Genomic DNA, 12,627 nt, shown 5'->3' with positions numbered 1-12,627 from the left:
CCGGAACAGATGGTTTATCACAGATCTGGCTAAAGCATATGCCGATGTCCCATAACAGGTAATTAATTACACATATTCTACAAATTAATGAAGTTCAACATGGGCTCTTTAGCATGGTTCAATAGGGGGGGCAGGAAGGCCACCAACAACACTGCAAGCGTGCTCATTCGTCATAAGAGCACAAATCCAGTCGTGCCTGGTGATGAATGACTTCACCCGAGCCGGCTCATTAATAAGGCTCTCACTGGAAACGGAACACCGGCTGATCGGGTTTGTGCGTTCATTCCGTATCCTACTAGTGAGCTGAATACTCCAAGTACTGGCACGCTCTTGGCACTCGCAAGTGCACGAGTATGACAACTACCATACGTCTGATGTATTTTTCCACTACTGCATGAAACTTCTGCACTTGCAGTATAACTTTGCCATGCTAGTTGTGTGACAAGACATGTTGCTCGTGAGGAAACTATACACTAGCTGACAAGTGCGTGCTACTTGTGAGATTATACAATTCTACTAGTTATCATCTAGTACTTCACGAGTAAAAGTGTTTTTAATAGAAATACTGTATTTATTGCAATTATGATCTTAGCGTAGGTTAGTGGTAGACGAAAGCACTGTCGGACAAACATTTGGGTTATGTTGTTTGTCCAGCAGGTGACACAAATGTATAGCCCATTCAAATCATGCAGCAAAATTTCACACCCTTTTCCAGTGCTCTACATGATTACCTCGCTACTGAAATGATAACTGTCATTATCGTGTTGGATTCTGTGGTTGTTATTTCAGTATTTCAGACAAATTGTTACCATAACAACAACAATATGCAAAAACAAATAGATAAATGTAAATAAATTAAAATGCCATAATCCACAAACATTGAGACAAGTAGATTCTTGTTTGTTGAATTTATCGTTATGAAATTTTGAGATTGAGAACGCTGAGTAATGAACTAGTTTGCCCAGCAGCGAGAGAATTTTGGTTGTATTTGGGTTTTTTTTTTTCAATGACCGTTTTTCGCAAAAACATTTCTCACACCAATACCAATGGTAATTCTGACTTCAAACTATATTCGTGTAGGTTAGTGAAAGACTACGTCATGCTCCAACCTCGGGTTACATCGCCGCCGTATATAAAACACGCCTGGCAGGAGCCGAACTTCCAGTGTAATCATAAACAGCCGCCAACACTTCCTGTACCGCTCAAAGTCCAGACTGCAGCCAGGCAGCAGACAGGTAGCCTCGAAAAAGCAAACATCCAAGCTTGTGAGTATGACCTCACAGGAGTTACTCACACTCTTTTGAGCAGGTGCAAAAACAAAATGGAGGTCATCCTCCCCCTAAGGGGGATAAAAGACAAACCTCCCCTGAGGGGCTGCTGCTATCGTCACCCTGGTCTGAGCAACAGGAGGCACCAAGGTGAAGTAACCAGACACCTGTTGACTGCCACAGCCCAGGAAACGCATCCAAATGTGAACTGGGGAAAAAAAAGGGCGACTCAGGCTGTTCCACTTGCAGTGGTGGGAAGCAGCGAAACACAAATACTTTATCCTGGTACTAAAAGACTCTGGAAAGTGAATGAGACATTATTGCAAAGATTGAGAAGTATGCAATCATCAATTGTGAATCATTAAACTGTTTTCCAACATTAAAAATTGACTGAATTTTGTGTGTGTGGCGGGGGGGGCCTAAAGGAACGCTTGATGATGTATTTCAACACCCAGCATGAGTTGCTTCTCCCCCGCTATAAAAGAACATGTGCGCTTTTGTTTGCGATCATCTGCGATTATCCGGTGCAATTGTGACATGCAGTGAAGTCTGAAGTGAAAGCCAAAATATGGACCGGGGCTTCAGGCTGGCGTGGCCACTTGAAAGCGCCACGTTGTCAAGGCGTGGAAAAGCCCTGCAACGACCTAGTGAGTAACAGTAGATTCCAGCCACCATATAGCGGACATATTTTTGTGGGTCAAACATGAAGTTATGTGTAGGCAGAAGCATGATACAAGATGAAGTAGCGTCCATTTTCCAGGTTGTGGCTGTGGCAATTTGATTGACAGTTGAGAGCGGTCTGGTTTCAGCATAGCGTGCGGTTTTTTTGTTGAGTTTTAATAATTTTGAAAACTTAGTTTATCGACTCGGCAATTATTTACTCTTTTAATTAACATTGGCAGGTGTGTCACATTTACAAGACAAAATAAAGCTTCACTTAACCGGGACTAGAAGAGAATTCTTTGACGTCAGCTACAAGAATGATTTGTGGAGAATGCATTGTGTCGTGTGTGATCTGAAAAATCCCCAATTTCCAGTTTTCAAAATTTTACTTCTAGTCTTGGAGAAAAAAAATAAAAATAAACATACAAGTTGTATGTATTTTTCCCCTTTTCTCAGTACATGCTGGATCCAAGTTTTGAGTGAAGATTTGTTTTTTACTGTGCCAAGTTATGGGTATTGTATATACACCCCCCACCCACACACACTATATATTACACTGCCCCCTCCCTTTTTCAAACTACTTTTTCTTAAATACAAGAGTTGAACCCGCACATGTATTTTTATTTTTTTTAACAATCCGTAAGCACAGTGTTGTAGTACTTTTTCCACCTTTGTGAAGCATGGAGAGGAAGAAACGAGAGAAAGAGCATCTAAATGGCAACGTGCAACCTGAAGGCTGGCTAAACGCCGCCTCGCATTCCCCGCCTTCCAAAGCCATTCATCTGTGGATATTCAAGCGGAGCAGGAAGAACAGTGAGCCGCAATCAGCGCGCACACTCCCCAGGGGAGTTTGGGAAGGGAATGCTCGGCTCCCGACTATCAATGGCTGCCAAGCCTCGGCTACTAATGACAACATCACAATACAGGCTTGTCTCTGTACAACACATCACAAGATCTGCGCAGCTCAGTCAAATAGAAAAGGATCCCTTTTGAAGAACGGCAGGGTGGGGGGTTGTGGGTACAAGTGTCAACATTCTGCATTTGAACACCCGCTGAGATGGCAACGCTACGGCACACCTGTTAAACGCACTTTACAGGTAGTCTTTTGGTGGTCCACAACAAACAGGAAGAGTCCTGGAAACAAATGTTCCTCTATCCTGCCGGGCTTGTGTGTAAAAATAACAACAACCTGAAACTCAAAGAGCAGTCCAAACTCGAATGGACCGCACTCCAAAGTGCTTGTTTCTCAGAAAATACAGAGTCACTTCTTGACTTTTCTCCGTTTTGTGAAGTGTATTCAGAGCGGAAGCAAGTCGACAGCATTTATTTCATCCAATGTAGACACGCTACATCTCATAGCTGGTTGCAAATGTTCATTTGAAGACGGCGTTGTGGTAATCTCAGGGTTCGATATTAATCCTTTTTGAGTGGTGATTCACCTTGGGCCAAGTTACGGTTCCCCTCTCAGAATCGGTATGGTATTCATGATATAGTAATGATAAATTTCAATGATTATTCGCTATTTTGTCTTTATACTGGATTGTTTAAGCATTGAGGGAAATATTATTTTGATGTAGTTAGTTGTTTTGCATGTAAAAATAAAGAACGCACGAACTTCATTGTAATTATGGATGACATTTGTTCTATAAGGTTTAGGGTGGTTCGACACAGTGACACACAGTCCCTGAAATATTCCCCCCAAAACTGACTTCAAAGTCATAGGCCTCCCTTTGCCCCCTCACGGATGACTCAAAAAAAAAAAAAAAAAAAAAAAAAGGTTGAGACACCAAACAAAGCAAAACAAAACAGGTCACATTGCTGACAGAAAGTTTTTTCTTTTAATGACTGGATCCCTTGAAACTGGTAACTGGCCCCACGCCTACTGGAGTTCAAGTCGCAACGACTGGAGTCCCCTAACTCCCCAATTTGATGCGAGTCAATGAGTGCAAATATTTGCCCATCAGATTACAAAAAGGAAAGACGTCATCAGTCAACATCAGGTCCGTTGACAGGTTGCGTTCAGCAATACTGAAGACATTGTAGATACCTGACTACAAACAACACTGCAAACTAATGAAAAAAAATTTTATATATATATATATATATATATATATATATATATATAAATAATACACACACATACATATATAGTTCAGTGAATAGCTCTCTGAGAGTGACATTTTATTTTTGTAATGGCATTTTTTTTTTGTTCCACTGCCCTCGTCCAGTGACAACCGTGCAGACTAATCTAATTATGGCAACTCAACGACAGCTCCTGATTTCAGTCACAAGGCCACGGCCCTGAAAGGCACACGTCCAACACACAAACACTAATGACCAATGACCTTTTCAAATTACGAGCTGTCATTTCTTCGACTTCATGCTTTGTGTTGAAAGACATTTTTCTTAACAAGAGAGCTTCAGGTACAACACAACTCTAGAGAAGCGAGAGAAAAAAATCAGCAGTCATGGTGCTGTAATGACATCGCACGTGGGCAAGGAGAGCTACCTAATTGATTTTTTTTTTTTAAGTCTACTTACAAATTTCTACTGACAAAAACAGCATGTTTATAGTAATAGAATAAAATGATAGCAATAATATGATACATTTCATTATATTTCCTCAACTCTCAGCCAATTGCCACACTTCCCATGGAAATTTCCATTTCGGAATATTCCCCATCATAAATTCCTTTGAAAATTTACCGGAAATTTCCCACCTCCAAAAACCCAATTCCCCCCGACCCTCGTGGCAATGTGACATGGTTGTCATAATACGTCGCCATATCATCTGATCTCGGACGTGTTCCTAATGGTTTGTCCAGTGAGCGTATCTGAGCAGCATGGAATCTAGTGATCTAAAGTGGATCAATTATTCACGAGCACGCAACAGAAATGCTGCGAGGAGAAACATGAGGCCCTTTTATTCCAGCTCAGACTTTTAAAGCACTTCACACACACACACACACACACACACACACACACACACACACACACACACACACACACACACACACACACACAAAGAGCTACTGTAGCTTATATTTTAGCAGCAGCAGTAGCGGCGGACCCAATGGGAGGTCTAAGAGATAGCTAATAGAAACTGGGACTGTTCTGAAGCTGCGTGTCCTCATTAGTCGCGCAGCTTTTTCACATTTTATTTTTGGGGGGGACAGCGGCTCTTCTTTTGATCCACTTACGCAATGTGTCCGGCATGTACTCGTAATAGCAGAGTGTGTTCTGTTTGTAGGGAGTGAATCCCACATATTCAACTATGACCTTGTTCAACATTTCACCAAATAACGTAAGTGATCACATCTATAAATACCGATTTGTGTTTTATTGTGCTCTTTCTGTAAAGGCCTAAAATATGACAAGATGACACCTAAGACCTGACTGAAATGGAGAGAGTAAGTTGTGTCAAGGAAGTATCATCTCGACTGTTCGAAGTAATTATTGTATGCCAAAAAGCAACCAAGTTCAGCCTGTGTTGTTTGTGGAAGTTATGAAGTGTCTTCAATGCATGTTGCTTTGTAAACACCAACAATAAATGGAGGTCTCGTTATTGCTTGATTTTTGCTACTTTTAGAGGTTGCGAAGGGAACATGCAGCTTTTTTTTTTTTTAAATCAAATCATTTGCAAGCCATTTATTTTTAAGAGTCTTGTACCAAGAGTTTGAAATGATATTCAAATGTTAAATGTTTTTAAAACCTAGTTTTAGGGATATACACACACACACACACACACACACACACACACACACACACACACATACATACATACATATATATATATATAAGAGCTGTCAAACGATTAAAATATTTAATCTAATTAAAAATGTAACCCCCGCGATAAACGAGGGATTACTGTACGTACATACATACATACATATATCAGGGTCGCGGGAGTGCTGGAGCTGATACCAGCTATCTTTGGGGAGCCGGAGTGGTACACCATGAAGTGGTTTGCTGGCCAATCGGAGGGCACGCACAGACGTTTACAATCATTCGTGCTCACAATCATACCTCGGGACAATTTACAGTATTAATTCACCCGCCTTGCATGTTTTTGGAATGTGGGAGGAAACCGAAGTACTCGGAGAAAAGCGACGCAGGTGTGGGGAGAACATGCAACCTCCACACATTTGAACAATTTTGAGTTCAATAATATCTCGAAACCATTAATTGATTATCACTATAATTGTTAGTTAATATGGTAATCGATTAGCAACGGCTTGCAAAAAAAAAAAAAAAAGTGCTAGTACTTGTAAGTCAAGGTCACCCTTGTACAGACTAATGGTGTGGTTGGGGTTCACTCTCCACTCCTTTGGAGCTCAAGTGTGCTGATTTTGCACAAACAGGCTTGCCGCATTTCCTCATATTTCCATCATGTCAATGTTTTAGTCTAACAACACGCCTTCCGCAAGTCAATCGAAGCACAGATAAACTCATATTTACTCCCCACTTCCTGTGCAGACTGTCCTTGAGAGCGCACAGGGGTAGGGGGGAACTGGTTCCTCCTGTGCCAAAATCCGAAAGGAACAACGTTCCACACTCGCATACCAGTCTGGGATGCCAGAGTGTTACTGGGGAGAGGCCTCGGGTCACTGGAGGGGTTGCAGGAAGTCAATCATTAGCAAGCACTTGTCTTGCATGTTTGTTGTACGTGGTTAAATATTGTACACAGATAAGTGGCCCTCAGCAGCAGAAAGCGGGCAAACTTTGGAGTATGTGACCTAACCACATAACTAAAGTGGGGCTGTCGTGCAGTATTACAGTCAACGCTCACCCATTTGTGAGGTTTTTGGTTGAACATGACTAAAATTGTGTAACGCCCCAATTGCCTTGCTCCTCTGAAGGCCTGAGAAGTTTGACGTTTCAAGGGCAATTAAACCTCCTGGATATACTCACAAGACAAACAAGTTAGGAGATAAAGGCCAAAAAAAAAGTACTGAATTTTAAATTACTAGTACAGTACATGTTAGAAAATATAACATTTAAATGCCTTCATAAAGTGATGACTCAAGCTTTGGGATAAACGAGTGGGACTACTGGTTAAACGCGTGCATTTGTATTGACGGGAGCTCACAATATCTTTGTCATTATGTCCTCGTGGCATGCTGAAAACACGCACCCAAAAACTAGAAAAACTCGAAAGCAAACATGTCATACTTTGTTATAGCAAAGCCGATGTCATGACAACACGTCTGGTGTGTTTGCATTTGTCAGCATTTCAGACTGCAGCAATGAAAATTTCATGCAAAAACATAAAATAAATCCTGTTTAAGGTCTTTATTGTTGTCCAAACTAATATAACATATTTGGGATACTAGTTAGTCAACTACATGTTTATGTTAGGAAGAACTTTGCACTAAGAGACAACTTTGTGCTACGACCACTTCCAGTGACGTTACTAGTTAACAGCCAACGCTCTGCACTTGTAGCAAGCAGATGTCAACGACAGCAGTTTCCCTTCACATGCACCTTTTAGTTACCCAACTAGTATGCCAAAGTTTTTCTACTGTAGTGAAATGCTTTCCACTACTCTATGACCTTTCTGCACACTAATAGGACACTTTGGCAACTATTAGTGAGGCAAAAGGTGGTGTGCTTCTTGGAGCTAGTAGTAGGCTCCAGGAAACGACAAGTATGTGACACATGCCCACTCGTTGGACTAGTGTTACTACTGCAGTACAGTAGTTCATTTGTAAGGTGTACAGTAATGGCATACGTGTAGGCTAAAAGTGGCACTAGTAGTGGGAATAAAGTTGCTAGTAAGACAGTCATTCGAATAGTGATCTGAATGTACTTACTAGTTCGGACAAAGAGTTTATGAGTGTATGGACCAGCAACAAGATACCAAGGATATAGCATACATGCTCGAACGGCTTTCCATACACACCTGTTGGACCACACCTGTGCTTCCCCCACCTTAAGCAATGGAGTTACATAAGAGCCGCATAGAAGTGAGTTTTAGCGGCATAACAATGCACCCCACCGTGTCCTACTACACGGTACTAGTTAATCCAGCCTCAACCGTGTCGAGTAACAAACGACCTTAAAAAGATTAAAATCCAATTGAAATGGTTTAATCACATACAAGTGGCAAGCATTAATACACTAACGTGAGTAAACCTAGTAATTGTATGATTATGAACAATATAACACATTCGTATATAAAAACGTATGCTTAAATCGGGCTAAAGTGTTAATTTAAGTGTTTTAGTAGCTAACTAGCTATAACCTCCACTGACCGAGGAAGTGAATACACTACAGGTTAGTAGTATATAGAGTACCGGGCTCCCGAAATAAATTTGTTCAGCGCATCTACAAACACAGCACACTTTGACTGCTTTTTTTTTCTGGGTGTTAAAACGTCGCGTCATCTCACCTCGAAAGGACGGAGGTTTCTCTGTTCTCCGCCGATGTTTTGTCGGGTCTTCAGCCAGCCATGAGCGACTTCACGCGGCTTGTGCTGGGCTACTGCCGTGCACTATTTAGTGCCCATCCCCCATCCTCTCAACGGGGCTGCCAGTCCGATTAAACTTGCTCACTTGGCCTATATCCAGCCCTTTTCTTTCTCCGCGCTTTGTCGTATATAGTTTCCCCTCCTCAAGTCTCTCTTTTTTTTCCTATTATCGAAGTGGTCTGCCCTGTTGTGCTTGTTCACCGGGGAACCAGTCGACACTGAGATCGGGGAAAGGGGCGGTCAACGGCGGTCGATTTGCCCGCCTTACTCAGGCTAACCCGGCTGCATGCTAGTCGTGGCACCGCCCCCTCTCACACTCAATATCCGTCCGCGAGAGCCTATTGGGAGCTTGTCAAGGCGGGGACTAGCGCGCTTCCGCGGCCAAGCCAGGTATCGTATAGCATTGTAAGATATGATTGCATACTACTGTAGAAAGCTGAAAGTGGTTGTCGAAGCGGAAAAATTTTACTAGCATGCTCTAATACTCTTTTTTACTACTGTGCTGAATTGTCATGCTAGTGCGGACCAAGTGTTTTTGTCCTGTTCTCTCAATCATTCTGCCTTGGTCGTAAAACATGGAAGGATTTGCTTACTAGTGGCGGATTGGGGAAGCTTTGGCTTTTGAAAACTGGAAGAGCGTGTGACGTCATGGCGAAATGTCCTATTTCGTGCCCTTAATGTATCCCACAATGAAAAGTATTAAGAAACATAGAAAACAAATATAAATAGAGCACGCCTTAGCGCCATATTGTACGTTAAACGTTGTCACCATATTAAATGTGGAAAGTGGTATGACGGTTGAGGAGGCCACATTCATTTGCTGCATGGAGATGTAGCAGACAAATTAAGATGACGTTTGAATAATCGTTTTGCTGATTTTGTAGCTGATACTACAGTATGGAGTCCTGTAGGTGTATAATAAATTGTGAACAAACCCACATTTCACACTAAGTACATTTGTGAGAAAATTAAGATGAGATCATCATTAGTTCAATGTATGTTTGTGCTTTTTGTGACATTTTTGTTTAGTGGTTTCCCATGACATTTTTTTAAATGTAAAAGATGTGCCTTGACTCCAGTTTTAGGAAACATTGCAAACAGTAAACCCCACAGACTATAGTGATTCATTCTAAAAGTGGATGAATATTTCAGCAGCTCTTTAAGTCTCGAGGTCACTTGTCACTAGGCAGAATTTATGGCGCACAAAGCCTAATAAAACAAAACGCGTCACCTTGGATTTGGCGGGATTTACACTAAAAGGTGACACAATTGGCATATGCATCGAGGCAGCATAAAAATACACACACACCAAAAAAAAAAAAAAAATACATGCAATCAGAGATCATCAGATTTAAAATATGTGCCTTTGCCCAACAAATGTCTGGGAAGCATTCTACTCGTCTACCATGCTGCCCAACATTAGATTTAACCATCCATCCATTTTCTATATTTTCTCCTTCATTGCCCACTTTGTATTCCAGTGATGTAGAAACTGAAGAGCTCAAGGCTCACCTTCAGGTCTGTATTGAGCAATGATGGTGACGGTCTGTCCGGCTCTCTTGAGGGCGGCGGCCGCCTGCTCGTGTGTGGCGTTCCTTAGATTCACACCGTTCACCTGCGACCAAAACAAAGATCTCAATTGATCATTCATATCATTTCAATTTAGGAGCATTTTGTTGTCATTAAGAGAAAAAGTAAAAGACAAGTTGCAGGGTGCATCTCGTGTCTTAATTGCAATTCTGCGTGAAGAGCTAATATATAAACAGAGGCTAGAGGATCGCAATTGTTGCAAATAAACAACTGAGAAGTGGGTTATTTTCTGGATCCTACAATAACAAATTGAAACTTTTGAACGTACACTACCATAATGTAAAGTGTGCTGTCTACCTGTATGTGGTGTTTCTCATTGTGTGTTAGCATGAAGCTAAATGGACAAATTTACAGTATACCCCCACAGCATTCGTATCTTAAATCACTCATTATTTGTATCTCAAGGCGGCACTGTATCTGTACTTCTTCTTAAGTTCAGAGTGTGAGTAAAGTACTTGGTTATGAGTTGTTATGATCGTGACAGGGACAAATACAAAGCTTCCATGTGGATGTACTCACAGAAAGAATACGATCGCCTCTCCTCAGTTCGCCGCTCAGGTCAGCCGGCCCCCCGGCCAGAATGAAGGAGACGAAGATGCCCTCGCCGTCCTCCCCGCCTACAATGTTGAAGCCCAGCCCTGTGGAGCCCTTGTGCAGCAACACCTTTCTCGGCTCCCTGCCAAGACAAAAACGAGAAGAGCCGCAGCGTCAGGGCTGATAAGATAAAGATGTGAAAAATGACTGAAAATGAAAATAAACAAGGGTCTCCCGGACAGCCACCTATGATTTTACAATACCAGTTCCCATAATGGAGCAATAAAAAAATATGATACATAAAACATGATGCAGGCGGCACGGTGGTCAACTGGTTAGCACGTCCACCTCACAGTGCAGAGGTGCAGGGTTCGATAACACTTAATACATTTCATTGTGTTTTAATGAGTTGAAATGTGTTCAGCGCATATCAGGGTAAAACACGCTTTTGAGATAGTCTGTATATCGCAAATTTCCAAAAATGGTGGTTGCGTCTGGAATGTATTCTCATAAAAAATGGGGGTTCGCTGTACATCATTAAAAAAAAGATTTAAAAAAAGTCCACCCTATATATATATATATATATATATATATATAGCTTTTCCCTTAAAATGTGTCAGTATGGTTGTAAACCCTGTAAATGACACTTATGACAGTTAATCATGTTAGAATTATACGTGAAACATTACCTGGGATATTTCCAAACATAATTGATCTAAATGGGAAACTCGAGGTTGATCGTGTTCCACATTGGAGGTTGCAGTCTTGATGTTGGATAACACTGCATTTTTTTCTGACATACAGAACAGCACAAGTAGCCACGCAAGTGGATCCGAGCGCTTTTTATCCACTGGCTGGACGCACACACATCACCACCCACTCAAAAATGAACGTACGCCGACAGAATAACACACATCCTGCCCCATTGATCACTGCAGTCCCATCCCCACCACTCACTCTCCGCTTTTTGCATTAACCGCGATGACTCAGTTTCCAGAAAGGCTTTTCGAAACGGACTCCATTTTAGGGTGCTTTGGAGCGCCACTGCTGTTAAACACAAACACAAATATTAAGGAGGCCCATGCAACGCTGGCCTTGCACGCACTGACTTGAGTGACGACAATGAAAACAACATACATGAGGCTCCTATGTATGCATTCACACGCAAACGCGCATTCCTTCTGGCACAAAAACACTACATGGTTCCCACTCGTGGCTTTTCTTGCAGTCGACAGGAACATTTACATCTGCATCCCAACTGGCTGGGCTATAAGTTGTGATTACCCCCCCCCCCCCCCCCAGCATTCCACAACTTTAAGATCCATGCCTGGGAAAAGCCTTGATTAGCTACTCATAAGAGATTTGGAGAAAAGAGTACAAATTGTGTGTAAGAAAGCTTCCAGATGGACAGGAAGTCTAATAGACTATGATCAAAGGGGTCAAACTCAGGCATAAGCTAACTAAGCACCCGCTAAGCATCCCACAACCACAAGGGGGCACCTCCAAGAGCAATTAACTCATTCACTGCTGTAGATGTTTATGTTCGCCAAATGGAATACAACCGTTTTTTGCCACCCACAAATATATCTGTCAAGTATCTTTATGGACGTGGAAAAGGGTCTCGCCCTGCTTGTCTGTGAAATTCAAGCTTCCACATCACTGTTATAATTAACGCCAGGAGATGGCAGCATTGCATTGAGATTCGAGATCAGAACAGCTTTTGTGTAGATGATAGGGCTGGGTCATATGACTGAAAACGCTAAGTATTTCATATTGGTCGATATATATATTGATGTTATTTTTTACCATTGAAAAGTAAGCATCGGGTTTGTCACTTTAATTACGAGGAAGGGAAATGGCGGGACGTAAGTTCGACACGTTTAGGCACCTTACATTCGAACAGAGTATATTTATGAATGGTAAAAACAAGAGTAGGTGTCACAGTCTGTCATAGAAAGTGTGTATCATGATCATGAGAAAAGATGACTCCATTCAGGAAGTTTATGGCAAATGAAAATTGTTGATTAGTTGTCAATTAATCAATTGATTTTGACACCTCTTTACAGCATAGCATAAAAAAGCTAAATGTTTTCATTTAAGTAT

At 41.7% G+C, this 12,627-nt stretch overlaps 1 protein-coding gene across 13 annotated transcripts in view; it reads right to left on the bottom strand.

Moving 5' to 3' along the window:
- dlg3 (discs, large homolog 3 (Drosophila)) overlaps positions 1-12,627 on the bottom strand; it is an 89,545-nt gene that overhangs the window by 15,768 nt on the left and 61,150 nt on the right. For all 13 annotated transcript variants that reach the window (XM_019871224.1, XM_019871225.1, XM_019871221.1 and 10 more), the window contains 2 exons: positions 10,510-10,666; positions 9,913-10,015 (listed from right to left, as the gene is read on the bottom strand). In XM_019871224.1, coding sequence (XP_019726783.1) covers positions 9,913-10,015; positions 10,510-10,666 — 260 coding nt within the window. The remainder of the gene's footprint in view (positions 1-9,912; positions 10,016-10,509; positions 10,667-12,627) is intronic.

Source organism: Hippocampus comes, unplaced genomic scaffold (assembly GCF_001891065.2).
Source record: "Hippocampus comes isolate QL1 unplaced genomic scaffold, H_comes_QL1_v1.1 scaffold83, whole genome shotgun sequence".
In the NCBI taxonomy this organism is placed as follows: domain Eukaryota; kingdom Metazoa; phylum Chordata; class Actinopteri; order Syngnathiformes; family Syngnathidae; genus Hippocampus; species Hippocampus comes.
The sequence above is the reverse complement of the archived record's forward strand: the minus strand, read 5'-3'. Positions and strand labels throughout refer to the sequence as shown.